Genomic DNA, 21402 nt, shown 5'->3' with positions numbered 1-21402 from the left:
AGCAACACTGTGCTACTGCTTTTTTAATTCCTTTTTTTTAGCTGTGGCAGCTACACGTCGCCATGGCAGCCTTCTTATGCTAGCGGCATTCCTGCATGTGATCATGAACGCTAAACAGAAAGCATTGTTTTCCATTTCCGCAGTTGCCGGATCCCTTTCTCTCTGTGTCTCACTACCCACTCGCTGAACAGACCATCTCCTTTGTAGATGTGCTCTAGCCGCACATAATATTGAATTGATAGCTAATAATTATTAGAAGAAGAAGATCGTTAGGATGGCGCCATAACGCAGTCCTGTGGACAATGGCACTGCGCTGTAGCATCACGTTATCAGAGCGATAATAAAGCACAGTGGGGGAAAAAAAACGATGAGCAGTTCGATGACAAGCATGCCGCATAAACACCGCAGCAGAAGGCTAACTAGTCACGACAAGGCAGTTCTACAGTCGCTGTTGAATCTCAGCAGACAGAGCAGTTGTAGTGTGCACAAATCTGATCACCCACAGAAAGCAGAGATGAATGTCCAAACGATGCAGACAGCGAGGCGCGTGGTTGTTGTTGCTGTTGTTGTTGGGTTTTTTTTTTTTTTTTTGCGTTCAAGCATATTAATTACTAGAGATGATACATCAGAGCAAAACAACGCGCAGGCGATGAAAAGATCACGGTCACCCGTGGGGCCGACACATGTAGACCCAGTATCGAAATGTAGTCAGTGGTCTGGAGATGAACAAAATTGGCAAGTGGAAAAAATAGTGCAGATGTGGCTGTGGCGACCGTTAATCGACGAAGAATAAAAGCTGCCGCAGGTATAAGGAAAATCAATCTTGGACAAAAGGAAGTGGCAAAACAAAAGCACGTATGAACAGATGACATCAAAGTTGACGAAAATCCACAGGCAGCGAAAGGAAGGAAAAAAGAAAGATGAGAGGAGGGGAGGTCGAGAGCAGCCACCCTCAAGCTAGTTAGCCGAAGACTTCACTCTGTTCTTCATGTGATCAAACCAGTAAATATGCTTGCTGCAGTCCAAAACGGAAGGTGATATTGAAATTTGCGTTTCGGTAACTTTTTAAAAAATATCTAAACGTGAAATATCGACAGAAATTATTGGCATTTAGCGACAAAGGTCATTCATTGGAGCACACAGCTAGCGTGCAATTGTGTGCTTAGGACGGGAACGATGTCAACAGCTCCCAGGGGTTTTACGGTTTATTTTTAAATCCACTTTTCCTCATTCTCTCCCCACCCCAAAACACACACACACACTTCCGCTCTCTAAACTTTAATTATGCTTGCAGTTGGGACAAATTTTTTCGTTCTTCTGGCTTTTTTAACCTGTCAGCATTATCAAGGGATCATTTATCTCGAATGTGTTTGAAACTGTCATAATGATGTTGATCTATTAAAATATTATGCGTTCATGCGCACATGTGTGTGTGAGAGAGAGAGAGTTTATTATGTATAACATCTCCATTAATTTCACTGTTAGCAATTATTTTCTTCCTTTGGCTAGAATCAAGACGCAATGAGAGGTGAAGAAAAAATGGAGAGATTTAATGGATTGGCAATTAGGGGAAGTGGAATTGGGCTGTGGGAAACAAAATAAAATGAAAGCTTGCCGCTTTGGAGTAGTTGAACGGCACTGGTTCCTACACGGAGAAAACCTTTCTTCAAAAGTAAGCCGGTCCTGTGGAGGTCTGTCGGCTGTTGTGTAACTAGGATACGCCTGAAATACAGAGGCCTGCGTCATATCCATATCTTGCATGTCCCCCTAATAGACAATTCAGATTTTTCCTATAATTGGTCCAGCCCTCTCGGGCTTCCGATGTCAGAAATTTATAAGACTTGTTCGATTACCGAGCTTTCCTTTTATAGAGAATGTAGGATTTACTTTGATTTAGGCTTGGCAAACGTGGACAGTGCCTCATAGAGGAAGATGGCAGCAAGGAAGATTATCTTAGACATAATAGTACCTGTTTTCTTTCCCGCGGTCTTTCGTTTATATCTTTTAGTATGTACCTTCATGCTTGTACCAGATTGTACCCCCTCGCCTTCTTTCTTTCTCCCTTTTTTTCCCCCTTCTTTCCACATCCCTTCCTTGCACACTCCGTTCTCCAACCTGTTCGCCTACAAAAGGATGATCAACGAAGGTTAAGCCGTTGTAGACAAGTTTTCACGATCTTGAAGATTGCATGATTGATTGATAGGAGAGGTCGTGTTAGAGGTTCCCGAGGGCTTGCCAGCAATGGCGGCAGTTCCTCTTGTCGAATTTTGCATGAAGGGGAATGTTGATCTTACGATGAAGAAGTATCCGTCGATAACTAACACCGTCTTACTTGCGTGCAAAGTCGCTGTAGAGACAGTGTGAAGGAAGCTTCCAGGGAGAGCGACCTGCTTATTGTGGCTGCTTTAGGTGGGAATGTAGAGAAGCACATGGCTGTGGACTGTCCTTTGGGGCCCGGGAAACAAAAAAGTGCGGCTGCTAGCCGACCACTAATGATATGGCTAATTTCCCAGTCGAGGGAACAAGGAGCAGAACATTGGAGAGCTGAATACCTTTACACTTTTGTGGGAATGTGTTATCCTTAAAAAGCCCTTTAGAGTGTCGTAACACTTTCTTTTTAGAGGAGTCTTCTGGAACTGTCAACACCCGTATGGCTAACCTTTAGCTTCCAGACACTAGAAAAAAAAGGCGAGTTTTCCTTTTCACTATTCTGCTTTCTTCCATTCACAAGCTTTGTATTAATTTTTTTTTCTAGAATCGTTAAATGAAGTTTATTGGTCATCGAGGGAGATTCATTTCAGTCCTGCTGTCAGGTGAATGAGGCTCGCAGCCTGTGCCTGGTGACTCACGGTTCTTACGCCCCGTCAAAAAATGTCTGGACGTAAAATCGTTAGTTCTACTGTCTGTTATTGCTAACGAATTGAAACAAGAGACTGAACACAAAAACGAATGGCGTCGATCGATGGTGTCTAAAAGTGGGGATGTAGATTCACAGCCAGCGGTGGTCCTTGATCGGGCGATCGTAACCGTCTGCCGGCAGTAGCAGCAAACAGCACCATGGAAACGGGCACTCACTGATTGACCGCGGAGATGGTGTGTGTTTGTTATTGTGAAGGGGAAAGAGGATGGTAGGCAGCATATAAAACCTCTTTTCACTGTTACCGCTCCCCTATTTTTCGTGCTTTTCCTCCCGCATTCTTTGTTTCACGTTTTAGTATTTGCTCTCCCCTCCCACCCAAAAAAGTTCTCTCTCAGAGCCATGCCATTTTTTTCCCGCGAAGACAGTTTCTTGAAAGAGTGGCTCCCTAAACCTTCAGTGCAACCCCTTCCCAGCTGTAAGCCTAGATACAAAGGCAACTTGTCTATCGTTTGCACGAAATGTAACCATTATTTTTCCTTAGATTTTTTTTTAAACCTCGTTATCTTTGCCTGATCCTCGCAGGAAGAGAGAGAAGACAATGTCAGGGTTTGTCAGTCCAGTTTGTCTTTGCTGGACATTGTCTCAGATTCTTTGGCGATTTCATGTGTATCTAATGCTGGAACATTCCACAACGTTTGACTTGCCATTAATACTTCTACTCTCAAATACATTACTACACATTGCCCATGAAGTAGAAATGATGAGCATGGTATAAATGGTTTAAATTCTTATGTGGAATCATCTAGTTATTTAAAATTTGAAATTTTCCCAACGGTGTAAGCTGAGGATAAGTGAACAAAAATCAGTGACTTCATTTGGAGTCATTGGGAGCAAAAGTGTTGTTGAAGTAGAGAGCGAGAACTGTTCAGAAATTCAATCTTTAGTCAGTTTCTATTATTATTATTATAGTACCTTGAGAATGCAGGATGAAGAGGAGGATGCGTAAGAACCTGATGCTTTCTGCAAGCCCTCAGACGTCTCATGAATGGCGCCCATTTTTTGTGTGGGAAGATGGTTTGTCAGCATCATATCGCGCCTTTAGAGAAAGCTGGCTAGTGGCGGTTCTGCTCTGAGCTGTTGTTTCTGCTCAACACCAGCTGTATCTGGTTCACTGTGGTTCTATGAAGACGCCCCCAGATTTTTTCTTTCTTTTGCTACATCCATACCCCTAGAGCACACAGCGTGATTGACAGTATTGTACAAATAAAGTTGTGCATTAGTATAGTATGACGCCAGATTCCTTGCACAAGAAATCCAATAAGTGAATGGGGAGGCTTTACATTAATGGAGACTAGCTTAGAATCTGGACATTTTTAGAAATTTGTAGAATATGTAGAAATCCGCAGGAATCATGAAGGTTTTTTTTCTGTTCTTTTCTTTTCATTATGGCTCCTATTTGTCGCTTTTAAGTGGGGAAGCGAAGTAATTTGACAGCAATGTATTATGGTTATAGGGGATTGAAGTGGAGCATCAGTGGGCCTGGACAAGTGGCCGAGAAGACAGAAAGTCCCAGCTGCGTCAGAGCTGAAAATGGCAGCCTGACTGCAAGACGACTGACAGCCGCGGCTCAGTGCGGAAATAGTAAAGTGTTCGCACCGTCATTGGAGGGAAATAAAGATCTGTTTGTTTTTGCTTCTTTGTCATGCCGTCCGCATGCTTCCAACGAGGGTTTTGTCGCCGATCTGGCCGTGGGCACCCTAGGCTTCGCGCTGACAGTCATTAATGCGCTGTACTTGTAGCCCTTTGGCCGTGCTTTTAAGACTGTCAGGATCTTTTGCTGTTGTCTCCTCCAAACCGATTTCCTTTTGCTTCCCTTGCTTTTGCGTGCGTGCTTCTCTCTCTCATTTCTCTCTGCATACGTGCGCGTGTTGGGGCTTTCGCTGCCTCAAGTGACATTTATGCAGAGGGCTGCGGGACTTAGTAGCGCAGCCTTCAAGGCTCTGGCGCCACTTGACCTAGCTCACAGGGTCAGAGCAGTACCAGCGGTAAACTGATTACCTTACGGGCATAGAGCGATGATAGTGCACTTAGCACCAGTGGACGATGACAGCCGATGTGTGAAAGTTCTATTGTGAGACATTCCCGAAGAAGTCGATCGGCGATGGGTTTTTTTTTTTCAAGGCAGCAAAAAAATGAGAAGAAAAGGAGGATAAAGAAAGAGAAAATGGAGTTTGGTGAATGATTTACCTAGCAGTATGCGAGGCATCGTCTTAGTTGTTGACACCAGCAAGGCCAAGGGAAGATCAATAGTTTGACTGTCGCGACTCTGTGTAAGCAGTGGCATTTTGCTGATTTGAATAATGTGTTTAGGCATCAAATCAGCGGGAACCATCAGACCTTTCTGTTCAGCTACAATGACAGACAAGACAGTAGGGTTTTTTACTCCTTCCTGTACCAGTAGCTGCACGCCACCTCATGGGCAAGGGGAGAGGGAGGATCAATCAGGAGTGACATGGGTTGGCATAGCATCCAACTTCCTATAACAATCGATGAGCTTTTTTTGTCTGTCTTTTCTGAGTTTTCTGTATTGTAGATAAAAATGCCTTGCAACCATAATCCTCAAATGTACATGTGTTGACTGTTGAAAGTATGATGGTAGGTGGTACTACTCATGTAACATTTTTTGGGGGAAGGTTGGTCTTTCCTGCATAGCTCTTTTAAAATTGTTTAAATAACAAGGCTTTTTCACTCCTGAGTGCATGGATACATGTGCAGATAGCAAAATTAAGACTTGAGGACATAGGCCACAAGCATGCATGCACCTACAACAAGAAGGAAAGAGAGATATCAAGCTGTACTTTTTGTTTCAATAATGAGAAAAGACTTAGATCAAATTCTCCACCTTAATCAAACAGCTTACAGCACACTTTCAGAACATTATTTTAAAGAAGTTTCCACAAAGAGACAACCACCAATTAGTGCAACTTGTATTGGTGTGTTGGCTTGCATGCCTTGTCGTATCCACAGAGTTTTGTCGGCAGGAGCCTTGTGCTCCTGGCAGGTCTAACCAAGCCAAACAGTTCTGTCAGGACTCAGACTAAAATGTTGCACCCTGGCCCCTCAGGCTGGGGGTTTTGTTTTGGGCTAAGAACCCACTCATGTTTAAAAAAAAAGCTGTTTCAGAAACCAAAACTATCACAACAAGGGTCTGGTTAGAAAGATTCCTCTCTAGAAGAGCTTATGACACATGCTGGTGAAAGCCTTAGGGTGTTGTGGCCCTATGCTTCTTGAGGAGTAATAAGGAATAAACTAAACTCCATGAAGAGAAAACTATTTTGAAGGAGCACAGACTTTCCTTCTCATCAGTTTAATGCATACTTAATGGCAGGTTGAAGGAATCAGGGGTCTGCTGTGAAGGTGTTTGTTGACTTTAACTGACATTAGTGTCATGGTGACTTGATGGCAGAAGCATCAAGATGATGACTAGCACCATCAAAGCATCAGCAGTTGATAGCAGTAAGTTTCAGTGGTGCTAATTTATATTCTTGAGAGATCAACTGCAGCAATTATAGCATTTGTATTCCATGCATGAAGGTCATTGAAGAGCCTCTATCAGAATGATGTGCTGGTAAGGCTCCTAACTCTTGAAGTGGCTGATTTACATTAAAAAGTATAAATTCTTTTTTAAAACTAATTTGAAACTCATAGAGGAAATTTGGTATGCTATGAGGGAATCGAAAGCTGCCATGAAGAGAAGAAGCGTATCAAGGCAAGAAAAACATAAATGTGTGCAATAACAAATAACAGTGCCATTAATAATGTTGCAGTTTTTTTCAGAGAAGAAGATGGCCATGGAATGTTTGTAGTTTACCCCTTTTCTAAGCGTCTTGCCCTTTTCCAAGGCAGTGACATGCACACCATATAATAAACTCCAAAATTTCATAAAAATGGGTTAAAGCAAAATAGCAACAATACTGGATGCTGCAATATCGAATATTTTTTTGTTGTTAGAAACAAGTAACCAAAGCAAATGGTGACATTGACTGGCAGTCAAAGTGGTGGACCTCTGGAAGCAAGGAAGAAACTGACGATTCCAAAGATGGTTGGAAAATTTTCAAACTAGAGGTAGGTTCATCAAATTTTTGCCTCAGGTAATGTCAGCATAGTCTGAGAAAAAAATTAAATTAAATTCTTATTTATTTATTTATTTTACTTTACTTTACTTTAATGAATTGTGTACCACAATGAGGATAATATTGTATTCCTTTTTATCACTTTTCCTTTCAAATCATCATCATCTCATATTGTTGTCTACAGCACTTTCTGTCTCTTCTGCTATTTTCATCTTTGCATCTGGCTAATGGAATAGCAGTCCTTCTTGGTGCTTCATTCGAACATCAAAGCTATCTTAAGCATGCATATCTTTCTGTATTTTTGTCAAGAAACCAGCTGTATGGCGACGATGGTGGGAAGAAGACTGGGAAGAAGATGACTGGTGGGCACCTAAAGAAAGCAGCACAATCAGCAGTAAACCAGGTGAGCACCAGACCCTTCCCTCTGTGGACACCAGCAAACAACAAAGTAAAGATGTTCCACAGCTTCCTAGCCAACAAAATGCAGATGAAAAGCCTTCAGCTCAAAATGAGGAGACAACCACTGTGCCAGAGCCCTATGCTTTGCCTCTCATTAGTGAGTCCAAATTGCAAGGAGCTAAAGATTCTGAAGCTGCTAACAGCTCAGAGAACCAAGCATTGCCAGCAGCAGAAACACCACGAGAAAAGATGGACCCAGCCTTTGCCAAAGACACCATCAGTCCCTTTGAAGATCCTAGCCCTGGTCTACATGCTAGCCCGAAAGATGAGGTTGCCGGTGAGAAGGACTGGGGCTACCACTCTTATGGGGGCTTGGGCAAATATGTCAGCAATGATGTGGACACTAAACCTGAGTCCTTGGTTTCCGAGAAGAAAGCAGAGAATCTGACCAAAAAGGAGGACATTGTGGTTGAGAAGGGGAAAATAGAATTGCAGATACAAAAGGAAGACAAGAACAAAGACATAGCAGAAGACAAAGAGAGTGTTGTTGATCAGTTTTATGGCTTTGGCTTGGAGGCTGACCCACTTCTTCCATTGGAGAAGAAAATTGGGGTCAAAACAAAGCAAACTGCTACTGCAGAACCTAAGACAGAGAAACCGGCACACTTGCACAATAAAGAAAACTACAACCAGGGTGTGATCTTTGACAAGATCCCTGGTGAAACAGAGGAGAAAACTCACTCAGTGAAGAAGGATCTTGGAAATCAGGACTACATGAAGGACTTTGTCAACACCAAAGCCAATCCACACACCAGTCCAAACCCTGCACCTCCTGGCCTTGCCAACAAAAATGCCACACAAGAGGAGACAACAACACTGATCCAGACAACTCACCAACAGCCTGACAGAAATGGGGAGGACACCAAGAAGGAACCAGCTTACTTCATCAAGTCACACCCACTAAGTATTTCATGTTTTCTCATGATGTTGGTTTAAACTCACTTTTATATTTAAGTTTCCTCCCTCCCCATACCATTCTTTCACCTTGCTTTTTCTTTTGTTTGAGCAGCTGCTGTTACATACCTTACATACAAAACCAGTCTTCAGTCATGTGTTTAATTTGTATTCAAATCTGTTCCACAACAAAGTTGCTTCAGTTTGCTTTTATTGTAGTTTTCCCAGGTTTGTTTCAGTTTTCCCAGCATCAAAAACACAAATGTATAAATATAAATCTCTAGAGCTGCATGTAATTTGAGAATAATTAAATTATTCTAATGTCTGTACGAGCTTTTTGGTGTTTTTCTTTGTTTTATTTGTGCACATTTTCCTTTTTGTCTGTATCATATTTCTCCATGATGTTCACTTTGCAAAAGACATTTTGCATGTTTTTCTTTAAGCTGCACTTTTTAAACCTTGTTTTACTGTCTCTAAGCTTGTTAACATTTTTTGGAAACTTTGTGATCTTGTTTTTATGACAAACATGTTTTGTTGTCTTGCTGAAATATAGGCTTATTGGCAGTTCTCTCTACCACAATGGTTTTGTATCTTAGGTCACATATCACAGAAACACAGGTCAGAAACAATAGTGATATGAAATCCAATTTGATCAAAAAAGTAGTTTTATAATGATGATAATTTTTGTAGCTATGGCTATTGTAATAGAGATCAAAATGGAGTTCCACGGTGACACCTTTCAATACGGTCCTTCAGTTTTTGCTCATGCATGGGCATAAAAAATTTGGTTGATAAAATTTAAGCAAAATTATTATCGATTTGATTGACATTCACACAATAGGAAACTCTTGGATAGCAAAAACTTCATACAACTCAACACCAGATTTTGAAAACTATATTTACATAAAAATGAAACGATACACTTTCTTATTTGGTTGATATGTTTTGCATTTGGTTTTATACAGCTTTTTAAATCTGTTGAATGTTTGCTTGCATAGTGCCACATTAGAAGGTTACTTAGAATACTTGTGTCTCATTCTCATTAATATTTGAATAAGAAAAAAGTTTAATTAACCTGTTTCTTGTTGAGATAGTCTTTAAGATTTTGATCCATTTGTTTATCATGGAATATGTTTACTGTATAAAGATTTTTTTATTTCTTGGTTCTTTGTCTATTGGATGAAAAATGTATTTTTGAATTTTCATGTTTTATTAATGTTATTGTTGAGATCTTGTATTTTAAGGAGATAACAGTAAATTCAATGAATAAACCACTTCTACATAAAAGGGAAACAGAGAGAACCTTTACGACAGACTTTTTAAAATGTCTTTAAATGAAATTTGTTACTTTCTGTGCTTCCTTTGTTAATGCTTGAAAGGAGGCTCTCAAAATCAGAAATAATAATGATGAAAGAAAAGAATGTTCATGTGGTACTTTGGGTCATAATTTTATGCATTCTTTTCACCAGCTTACTGCAAGTTTGATGGAGAGTGCCGCAGTGGCCGAATGTGCAAAGAGGGCTTATGTGTATGTCTGCCTGAGGATGGGTGCGAAGGTCACTGGAAGCCAGTGTGTGGATCTGATGGTGTGAAGTACTCCAGCCATTGTGAGTTGCACCGCACTGCTTGTGTCAAGGCTGTCCATATCAAAGTGGATATGTCCAACAGGTGTATGGCCTCACGTGAGTGTCACTTGCTGCCTAATCTGCAAATATAGATATTCTCTTATTTACCCAAACTGCTGTGCATGTGTAAGCACCATTACATTCAGTATTCTGTGTTGAAGCAATTTTCCATAAATGTTTCCTCTGTTCTGGACATTATACAAACTTAGTAGGCTTGCAAGCTTAAGAAGCTGTCATAAGTTTTCTGTCCAGTTCTGTATGACGTGCACATGTTTTTATTTATTTTTCTAAACTGTATGACATTCCTGTGAATATCTAGATGAGGCCATCGACAAAATGAAGCAGATCGAGGAACTTCAACAACAGAAGCACCTGCTTCCACAGGCTAGCAAGAAGAATGAAGACAGCACTAGCAAGAACAAAGATGACGACAGTAGCAATGATGAGGAGGAAGAAGAAGATGACTTTGATGATGAATGGTTTAAGGACAATAGTAATGATGATTCTGAGGAGACAGTCATTGATTCTAGCAAAATCTACAACTACACAAAGGATTTGAAAAAAGGCAAGGCCTTAATTTTTGTTTGTTTATTTATTTGTTTCCTTTTTTGAGGTTATTTTGTAATTTGGTGTGGGAGCTAAGTAATCTTTATGGTTATTTCTGTTGTTATTAAAGTTGACACATTTATATGCATGTGTAGATGTTGGCAGTGCTAAATGTAAAACTTGCAGACTGGTGGATTTGGTCAGTGCATTCTGATTGATTTTGATGCTGTGTCAAAGAATAACAGTGCACCTCACTGCCCACGCACCCCATTCAGAGCAACAGTTTGTTCAGGCACTCCATGTCTCTGATTTTCTGATGTGTGCAGTCTCCAGCACCACAAGCGAAACCACCAAGAAACCAGCTAAAACACAAAAGGACTTTGCTCCTTGGGACTATGTGAAAGAAGAAACTGGGGAAGAGTTTGAGCCAGTAAAAACCAAGGAAGACCATGAGGACAAAGAGGGCTACCAACAGGATGCCAGCGTCAAGACCTGCGATGAGAAGGAGCTGGCCAAATTCAAAGAAGAGTTGCTAGCATTCCACTGTAAACGCTTTGAAGAGCCTGACTGTAAACTAGAACTACAACAGGGTAAGAAACATTAAGAGAGCAGCCATATGTCAGTCCAGTGATGTGCTTTTATGTGGCATATTTGTGTGTGTTACATATTAAGTTACCTTAATTTATTCTTTTGGTACAAAATACCATTTTGTGCATGCAAAGCATTAATGACAATGATAATTTTGTGTTGCAGCATATGCTTACGAGTTTTTAAAGATACATTAACAGCATAGTTGTACGACTTTATGTATTTAAAGCATACATTGATTATAACATTTTCTTTTAAATGTTGTAGTAATTCCCTATCCCCTCCTTATTTGTTCCTATTCCAATGTTTCAGAGAGGGAATACCTGTCTAAGCTGATGTTCAGTTACCTGGATAAGAACACTGATTATCAGCTTGACTACAATGAGCTTAACAAGCAGAAGAAGGAAAACTTCAAGGAGCTGAGTCCGGTGTGTGTTTTAACTGATCTGATTTGGTATGAGGATACCGCTAATGCTGACGGACAGCTTTCACTTGATGAGTTCATCGCAGCTTTCAGTAAGTACAAACTGTTGTGAAAATTGATGCAATAATTCTCCAACTATGTGCTGTATAATTTTGGAAAAAAATATCTCTATGAAGTCGCTTTAGCAAATTTATGTGGCTGCCTCCAGAAAATTTTCATTTCAGACAACCTATAAACCTCTATGATGGGCAGAATCTGAAAACTACAGTTTCACAATAATCTCACAAGCATAATAGCTAGTATTGAAGATAGATGCCTATTCTGGATTTTGGGCAGGTTCAAATCCACATTTAAAGTGTGTATTTTTATGCACTGAGGGATGTTTGATTTCTGTTTAATAAGTTTTTAAAGTATTAAGTTGGGAAGTTTTTAAAAGCAAAAAATTTATTTATTGATTTTGCAAAGAGCATTAAGGGTATGGCAGCTGTAAGGTTCATGATATAATATGAAGATTAAATCACTAGAATAAAGAGTAGTTGAGTGTACCATCAGAAGATTGTCTTCATATATACATTGTTAAAAATCATTATATCTATCTTATATTTTCTAATATAAAAATAATCTTAAGGAGTGAATGAAACTGTAGACAAGAGCAGGAAGCCTCGGCGTATTCAGTCTGGTGTTGAATTTCTTATTTCCAGACCATAAACCAGTAGTACATAATGCACCAGAGCCGGTCAAAACAACAGCTGCCGCTCCTGTGGTTTACATAATCCCAACCCTAGCAACCGTTGGCAATGGGCTGGAGCTCAAGTGTGGACTTGCTTCTGACAGCTCCAGTATCATGTGGCGTCGTCATGGGGTCAACATTCGTGACCTGTCCATGATTGAACTTTTGGTAAGTTCTCAGAAGATATGAAATGTTATTAATACTACAGTAATACCTTTTATTTAATTTTTTTTTTGGTAATCCATTTCGGAGAATGATTGTCTTGTTAAAAGTACTTTAAGATGGGTATTGCATTAAATTCCTTTACGTTTTAAGAAACAAATTTTATTTTTATGACAGGTTTTGGATGACGGCTCTCTGTTCTTCAGCAAGATGGGGGTACACCACATGGGAAACTACTCTTGTGAGGATTCTTCCAACCCTTCTGTCATACAGGTTCATGCTCTCAAAGTACAGAGTGAGTTCAAGAATATTTTTCTTTCTTTAATGCTAGATTTTGAAAACAAATCTCAATATACTAAAATATTAAATTGTTGTCCTCCCATTATCCCTTATATGTGTGTAATGATTTTGATTTCCATGCAGTGCTATCTCGTTTAACTGTTACATTCCTTTTATCACAACCTGCAACCATTTTCAAGAATGTTGCATGTACTATTTCTTCTATTATCATTTGTCTTATAAAAATGTTTGAGGTGCTGAAAAAACAAACAATCAGGCATTTTTTTTCTCAGTGCCTCCAATTGTGAAAGTTTCTCCTCACTCCCTGATCAAGCCATCCAAAGTGGATGAGAAGATTAAGTGTCACGCAGAAGGGGTTCCTAAGCCTACCGTTTCCTGGCAGATAAATGGCATGGACCTTCCCAACGAACCTGACCATTACACTACTGCAGGTACAGTTGCAATGTCACTATTCATTTCAGTGCCCTTAACAATGTGTATATCCTCAAGATGTTCAAACCAGTCAAGCTAACTCCATAATTTTTGTTCTTCAGAGTGCCTACTCTTAAAATGTGCCTTTAGATTTTTTTTTCTCCCTTTTGATAAAGACTTGTCATCCTTGGAGATGACAAGACTTAAAAAACAAGATTTGCATGTGATGTTTGTAAAATCATGGATGTGGGTAATTTTCATGAAAGCATATGTTCTTTGCCAGTTGTTTGTGACAACAATACTGTGTGTGAGTAGGGCTTCCCAAACACTGTCAGGAGTCTTGTGTGAAGAGTGTAACTGGGATAGTTAACTCGTTCAATACAGATTGAACATTTAGAATAGTAGTGGTGGCACGAAGAACGTGTTCCAGTATTACCCCTATTAACCTGCAACAAAGACAGCCATCATTGACCCACCATTTTAAAGAGCTTTTTCTAAACATTTAAGTGATTTGCAAGAAATATAGTTTTTGTTTTCATATTCTAAATTGAAATGAAAGACGGTAGGGAATGGAAAGCTCCTGTCATAGATTTAGGTTACAAGGCAGAAATTAAAAATAAAATTATTTACACAATATATACAAACAAAGTGCCAAATAAATATTTTATTAAAATATACATTAGACTTTAAATATTGCTTAAATATTAGCTTTGGCAAATTGGCATTTAGCTAAACTGAAACCTCTAGAACTAGCCACGCTGAGTTTTTATATATATATAAATCAGAAATGTTTGCTTAAATCTCACTCCAGAACCTATATTGAAATCTCTTAGACATGCACATGTGCCTTTCTGGTGGTGCCACAATGTCTCCAATTAGATGAGGCTTAATGTGCTCCACCTCAATAATTGTTGTGATCGCATAGGCATCATCCCTTTTTCTGATCACTTGCAGATGGTGCTGAGATACTGACCATCCACAAGACAGATTATGAACGGGACACTGGGGCCTACAAGTGTCTTGCCAAGAACCAGGCTGGCTCTGCAGAAGACATTGCCTCACTGTTTGTCATTGGTGATAAGGAGAGAACAGTGAACAGTATGTTCAGGATTTGTTATTAAAGAGTATACATTGAAAAGTCTTGTAAAACAGCGCTTTGTCCTGAGTAAAGTCGAACAGATTTGCTGTGCTATAACTACTTGTGCCTTGAATTTTTTTAGACCAAAGCATGTTAAGTGGTGAATACCTCATTCTAATGTAATATATATTTAACATAAATTAATAATGTTTGATTGTATACCAAGAAATACTGTCTAGATTTCTTCTTTCAAAAGTTAAGAAACAGTGTTTTACCAATCTGACATGTTTGAAGCCACTTTTAAGATTGAACATTTTTAAATGCATACTACTTCATATAATCATTAATCCATCTTAATGCTTTACCTTTTTAACAATTGTTGTTCATTTTACAAACATGGAAATGACCTCCTATAGAAACATGTACTTTGTTGTAATTCTTTTCCAGTGGGATTCTCAGAAGAAAGCTCAGGTACATTTGTAGTGTTCCATGACCAAGGTTACACTGCTTATAATCCAGACAGCTGCCTCCAGCATAGAAATGTACATGGAGATTTTGGCTACTTCAAGTTTATCCCTGACAACCTAGATAGTCCCCTGCGTCTGTGTGAGGAAAACAAGGCCTGTGAGTGGGGTGGGGCTGTCAACGTCCGAAACAGTTTTGTGTATGTGACTCAGCCAGCACTGAACAGGGTGGTTGTCATTGAGACCACAAAGAATTGGATTCCCATTCAGGTCTGTGGAAGTGATGCAATATTGGAATTTAAAAAAACTAGTGTGCTGTGTTTCATTTAATATCACATAAATATAAATTTTCTTTTTCTTTTATGATTACTAATATACACATGATTTAACAGAGGTTCATGCCATCTCACTGCTGGTATTCATATTGTTTCTTTCTTTTAAATAATTAAAATTTAAATAAGGCTACAAAGATGACTGGATAGAAGAATGAGTGGATATGGTAATACAATAAAAGCTTGTTGAAATTTATGCCAGAGGATCATTAGGAAAAAATGCCAGTAGACAGGAAAGAGGTGGCCTGGTCGATATTTTCAGAGCACAAAAGTGGGTCTAAGAGTCATATTCCTTGTTGAAAAATAACAACAGCTTCATTTGAACCGAATGAAAATTATTATTTTCCTTTAACAAGGGGCATTCCTCTTATTTTACCATGGCAACATGCTGCTAAAATATCTGTTAATGTGAGGATGGTAGGCCTGACTCACTCATTTGACTAATGTGCTTCCATCTCATGTTTTGTTTTGCCCTACTCTGTTTGTCTGCTGTGTGCAGGTAGTTGCCACAGACAAACGACCAATGCAGGTGCACTATGTAGAGCATTTGGATCAGGTATGGGTGCTGTGCTGGAATGGGGAGGAGGATGACAGCAGCAAGACTATCATTGTTGTGCGTGATGCAAGCAAGTTTGTGCAGCATCGGGCTGTCCATACACAACCTGTAGGAAATCGTTTTGATCAGGTAAAGCTGAATATATTTTTGTCATAGGATGCTTTGAAGATGTAAGATAGAATCCAGAAACTAGGGTAGAAAGAGGTATCATTATTTTCCCCTTGATTGTAATGAATAGTAGTCATTTCTTTTAACAAGGAGATTTCAGCAGTGGCTTGATATTTTTTTTTCTTGATCAGCTTCTTGTTAATGGGGTGTCATTTATTTTAGGTTTATAATCATGTTCCTGTTAATGATGTGTCATTTATATTAAGATTGTAATTATGTTCCTAGGTGCAGGATCTCTTTATTCCACCACCCAATGACTTGCACCATAGTTACAACTATGGGTACATAACACACAGTGGCCAGCGTGCTCTCACAAAACTTGACCTGGACAACATGCGCTATGTTAAGGCTGTTGACCTGTCTCCTTACGACTGTGTGCCACATGCTCTTGCATTCGTGCCAATTGGTAAGCTGGAATTAGTATTTGTTTAGCATATTTTGAACCAGCTATCCCCTAAAGTTGACATGATGTAAGTATACTGACCACTGCAGCTATCATGCTGAAACAAGTGGAACGTTGCAGAATCCTTTCATCTCAGTTTTTCATTTTTAATATTAAAAGAGGAATTCACACTATCTTAAATCGCTGTTCTTGCTAAGGGACCCAAATGTAAAGATATGCCCAGTCCGATTGCTTTACAATGTTCTGAATAAAAGTGGGGTTTTTTTTAACATTAACTTACATTATTACTTTGCTTTTCAAACTGTATGTTTAAAATTTTGAGGTAGCTGTTGTGGTGATCATTTAGTATTGATGAAGAGCTAATCTTTAGATCTGTAATGATTTCTTCCTGCTTGGAACAGGTGGCCATGTAGTTGTTCAGTGCACATCACCTGTAAACCATCAGATGCTGCAGCTGGTTCTCGACTACATCACAGATGCCGTCATTTCCACAACGGTGCTGCCAGGCCGCCCTTATGTTTCTCCAGATTCTCGTCACGTGGTCACGGTGGATGACCTGACTGGCAAAGTTTCTGTCACCGGTGTTTCTAATGAGGGTGTGTAGTATTTAAGGTTTTTTAAATGAATTTATGAGCTGTTAATGGACCATCCTTTTTTGTTTAGGGGATTTTTTTAATAGTCTTTACCATTTTCCTTTTTTGTATAAAAAGAGCTTGGAAGACTGTTAGCAAGCTTAAAAGAAAGCATTTTGTGTACTTGTGTACTTGTAGGTGTACTGGAGCCAGCATATGAGGTTACAGTGTCTGCCAGCATCAGCGATGTTGACTTCTTCCCTCTAACTGGCCATGGCTACCTGTTGGTATTGACCTCAGCTGACGATGATGATATTATCATAATCAATCTGGCAACAGGCAAAGTAGAGAAGACCAAAGGTGAGAAGAGAGGTGTTTAGAAAGTGAGATGTGGTATTAACTGGTTGTTGTCATCTCTTACTTAAGACCAGGACAGTGTATTATGTAGGCTACTGTACAAGTAATTCTAGGAGATGAAAAAGATATAAACCTTTTGTGGATCAGTTCAGTCCCTTGACCTGTCTGGTTGTCAGTGGTGATTGTTTAGATGCTGCATCTAACAGAGTTTTCCACAGTGCTGTCCACAATCCTTTAGTGAGTAATTTCTTTTATTGGGCGGGAGGGGTGGATATTGAATACAATATTGGAGCATTCTTTGTTTATTGCTGCATTCACCACTGTTTTTAAACTTTCCTTTTTTTTTCTTTTACATCTTTAGGAACAACCAAGACCGACACCTCTTCAGATTGGCATCCCTCTCCAGTCACACGTACCATTGTCAGTGGAGATGTATTCAGTGACTTCCTGCTTGCGCCCTCAAAGTCCTCCCTGAGCATAGTGGACATAAAGTTCCGCAAGGTGCAGTGTGAATACTCAGATATCCAACATGGTAGCGTCATGGCATTTGTCGGGCAGCAGTAAACACGCTTTTGCATGACACATCCGAGTACTATGTGGGGTTAGCAAGTTTGAATGCTGTATTGTAAAACACAAAGAAAAAAATGTCGCTTACTCATGCTTATGTTTAGGGAACACAAGGAATTCATCTTGAAAATGCTGCAGCTTCATAGACACAAAAATGTGTCGTGCGTATACTTAGAACATAAGACATAATATTCCAGAAACTCTTTTTAAGGGTAATAGTGTTTACCTTTGTCCCCATTTGTGCTTTTGTGCCACTATGCAGATACTTGGGAAAATTACTTTTTATGTAATTTGTAATATAGGAAGACAAGGGTAGGTTGCACTGGAGAAATCAGCTTAAACAAGAGTCAGAGAACACATTCTAATTTTTTGCATGTTTCATATTATGATGTGTGTGAGCCTTGCAGCAGAGATCCCTGTTGCTTGTGCATGAATTACTGTACAGCTGGTTGTGATGGCTCATTTGAACTTAGCATTGCATGTATGTCTACAGCCATTGCTTAGCATATTCCCATCGTTTTTAATTAGTAGGTCATTGATGCATTGTGTTGGAGCATTAGCTTAAAGGCAGGGGATCAGTTAATATTGCATAACATCCTAGTCCTAAGCAATTTCAGACACTGTACGTGTTCGACTTTTGAAACAGACCTACCCCACCCACTGACCCACGCGCCCCAACCTCTCCTCGAAACACATACACAGAGATTTACTTGCTCTTGTCAGCACAGCTTCGTGCAAACATTATCTTACATGAAAATGCATAACTGTGTTTTTTATTGTATAGTATGACTGTTGACATATGAGAGATCTTTTGGGGAATGTGTTAATTGAAACAACTATTTGTGTCAAAGTAGTCAAATTGGTTACCTGTAAAACTGACTTGTCAGCATATTTCCCTTTTTAATTTGTAAATTCTTTGTCTACAAACACAATTTGTACTTATGTACACAGGCACACATATGCATACATGCAAGTACATACACATCTATTTTCTCATTCTCTTGTCATGAGTATCTTCGAGTAGTTACCTTCGTACGTCGTAAGTCCTCAGTACTTAACAATGTACAGCCTTGCTTTGAGCTTTTTATGTGAGAACAAGAACAATTTATTGAGGTTTGGACTACAGATATCATACTGACTCTTGCAAATTATAGATTGTATGAAACTATTTATTTTAGATTGCATGAAGTTATTTTGAGCTGAAATGCGAAGGTATTAAACTTGTCATATGAGCATCTTGTTTAGGCTGTTGTCACAATAAATAGGTTTGCAGTTTTCAATACTATGCTTTCCATGTGTAGTTGTTCCGACAGATCACTGTGCCAACAATATGCACATAATAAAGTCAGACATGGGCTGCGTTATCATGAAGTGTTAACTTACAGTTTTATGTTCTTGAGTCGGTTACCTTAAAATATTTGTTTGGAGGGGTTTGTATTTTACGTTTTATCTCAAGGTGCCATTGTGTCAGTTCTTCGTTATTATCTGTTTTTTTAGATCTAAAGGTCATCATATATGCTTAGCTGTATGTGGATTTTGAAAACTTGTTACAGTCATTAAATTTTTGTGTCGGGTTGTACCAAGTTTAGTGGGTCTAGCAGCAGTTGGGTCAGTCTTTGATGTCATTTGTTAGCCTTCCCATAGAAACCTTGAAGCAGCAGTAACACAGCATTTTTGTTGGTGAGATCTTTAATGGATCTGAGATTAGAGCAGCCTTTTATTTTTCTTGTGGTGGTTGAAAGAGGGGTAAAGGAAGAATTACTGAAGGTGCTTTTCATCTGGGCTTCAGATAATGTGTAGCTGCAATCATTTCAAGATGAACAATAGTGAATGCTCCAGGATAAGTACAATATCAGATATCAGGTATTGGCATGAGTGTCAGAATCAGAAGAACTAAAAAGACCACAGAGTTGCTCCAGGACAGTGTGCAGAGAAGCATGTTTTTCGGTGTATGTGTAGCCTGTAACTGTACGCAGCTGTGAAACGTTGAGCTCCACTGGTGGTGTTGGTGTATAGCATTGCATTGTTTCAAGGGAACTGGGTGGAAAACACCAGTTTAATTGCTGATGAAGGCCTGCTCCAGGTCTTTTCAGATTTGTTTTGTTCTTATTGTGATATGTTTACAGGGACTGAAGTGGAAGGCGAACAAACAGATTGAGATTTTGATTTTTTTTTCAGCTATCTGTAAAAAAGTTGCTGTGATTAGCATACCAGGATTTTTGTACATTAACCATTCCTGTTTTACCATGGGCAATCATTGTTGCGATGGATGTTTCGATTTTAACATGTGCCTTTTTGTAGCACTTTTTTGTTTGATGTTGTGAACAAGTTGACCTTCCGTGGCAGTTTTAACAGCCAGCTCCATGTGTGCAGACTGCACTGTTGCCCTTTTTTTAAATTTATTTTATTTGGTTTGAAAACGTTTATTCCACCAAATGAATTTTTTCCACAATGCATTTATATTTCGAGTCTGTTGTGGTTTTTGTCAATTTAACCTCCCATAACCTCTTGACTTATACAGAGCTTATTTGCTTTTGAGAGGCTTTTTTTAATGACACCAGTTTTACATAGACGTAAGGGAGCCTTTAATACATTCCTTGATTTTCACTAGCAAAGCTTTAAGAGGCTAATGCAAATGTGCATTACTGAGTCACCTAAAGCCTCACCGTGTGTACTGTGTCCTTTTATCGGCACAAATGGTGTAGTCGTCAATAATTCCCCTTGCTGCGCTTCTCTCACACCTGTAAACAGTGTACGTTCTTTGTGTCGTATTCGCATACACTTGCATATTATGCATGATGTCTTTGACCACAGATGTTCATTGGGCTCTCGCCATCCATCGCAGTCACTCTCGGTTTCTCCCGCTCAACACTTAAAAAGAAAACCCCTCTCTCTCTTTCGTCACCTCCCCCACCCATATTTGTTTGTTTAGTCCGATCTCCCTCTCTTTCTCTCTTCTGTCTACCTGACCCGCCCACCTACCCACCTCTCTCTTTTCTTTTTTAATTTTAGGAGGCTTTGAAGTCCACTTGTTTTTGTTTTTTAGATGGACAGCTGGAAAGCATTTGTGAACAGAAAGGACAGTAAATTTGTGACTGTATTCACATTGGGCTAAAGAAATGAAAGGGGAGGCATGTGTAAGTAGCATTGTTGTGCTCAAAGTCCATTTCTTAAAGGAGCGCTCTCACAAACTATTGTACAAAGTCCTCAACCATTTACTTCTAAAACACGAACTTGCTGCATTTCTCGGCTATAAATCACAGTAGGATTTTAAGTCATTATGCGGAATCGTTCCGCATGTTATTCAGAGCACACCTGGATTTGTTTCCTTTTTCTTTCCAAAGAAAAAGATCCAACCTCATCGAAGCGGGACATTCGTTTCTCGATCTGTGTGTGCGCCTGTTAAAGGGTGTACCTGTTTGTTCTCCGTTTCTCCCAAAATCGTTGTTTAGACCGATAACCAGTTTGTTTAGAACACTGCGTTTATACTGTTCACAAGTGTTTCCCTGTCGTAATAATGACGGTTTCTCACCCAGGACACTTCTGTCCGATGCATACTTGTGGCTTGAACATGGCGTCTTTACATCTCTCTCTCCCTCTCTCCTTCCGTTTAAGGTGGCCGTCTTATGCAACATTCCTTACTCCTTACTTTGCTCCTGTTGTCAGATCACTACTACTCAGCTTCACATATCGCCCTTTTAACCGTTCACTTTCACTCTTATGTGTGAAAACTCCATGAATTCAGTGTGAAATAAAATTCATTGGTTTTCGAA

At 39.5% G+C, this 21402-nt stretch overlaps 1 protein-coding gene across 2 annotated transcripts in view; it reads left to right on the top strand.

Moving 5' to 3' along the window:
* The window catches only part of LOC112560319 (follistatin-related protein 5-like), a 44206-nt gene extending 22804 nt beyond the window's left edge, over positions 1 to 21402 (top strand). Inside the window, exons 3-18 of one of the 2 annotated variants that reach the window (XM_025232103.1) lie at positions 6872 to 6985; positions 7303 to 8356; positions 9816 to 10028; positions 10291 to 10536; positions 10844 to 11107; positions 11418 to 11621; positions 12231 to 12427; positions 12599 to 12716; positions 12994 to 13152; positions 14087 to 14230; positions 14658 to 14944; positions 15506 to 15691; positions 15956 to 16136; positions 16535 to 16729; positions 16904 to 17065; positions 17424 to 21402. In XM_025232103.1, coding sequence (XP_025087888.1) covers positions 6872 to 6985; positions 7303 to 8356; positions 9816 to 10028; positions 10291 to 10536; positions 10844 to 11107; positions 11418 to 11621; positions 12231 to 12427; positions 12599 to 12716; positions 12994 to 13152; positions 14087 to 14230; positions 14658 to 14944; positions 15506 to 15691; positions 15956 to 16136; positions 16535 to 16729; positions 16904 to 17065; positions 17424 to 17626 — 3927 coding nt within the window. In that variant the 3' untranslated portion in view covers positions 17627 to 21402. The remainder of the gene's footprint in view (positions 1 to 6871; positions 6986 to 7302; positions 8357 to 9815; positions 10029 to 10290; positions 10537 to 10843; positions 11108 to 11417; positions 11622 to 12230; positions 12428 to 12598; positions 12717 to 12993; positions 13153 to 14086; positions 14231 to 14657; positions 14945 to 15505; positions 15692 to 15955; positions 16137 to 16534; positions 16730 to 16903; positions 17066 to 17423) is intronic. The other variant, XM_025232112.1, reaches the window with a different exon arrangement.

Source organism: Pomacea canaliculata, linkage group LG1, assembly GCF_003073045.1.
Source record: "Pomacea canaliculata isolate SZHN2017 linkage group LG1, ASM307304v1, whole genome shotgun sequence".
NCBI lineage: Eukaryota > Metazoa > Mollusca > Gastropoda > Architaenioglossa > Ampullariidae > Pomacea > Pomacea canaliculata.
The sequence above is the reverse complement of the archived record's forward strand: the minus strand, read 5'-3'. Positions and strand labels throughout refer to the sequence as shown.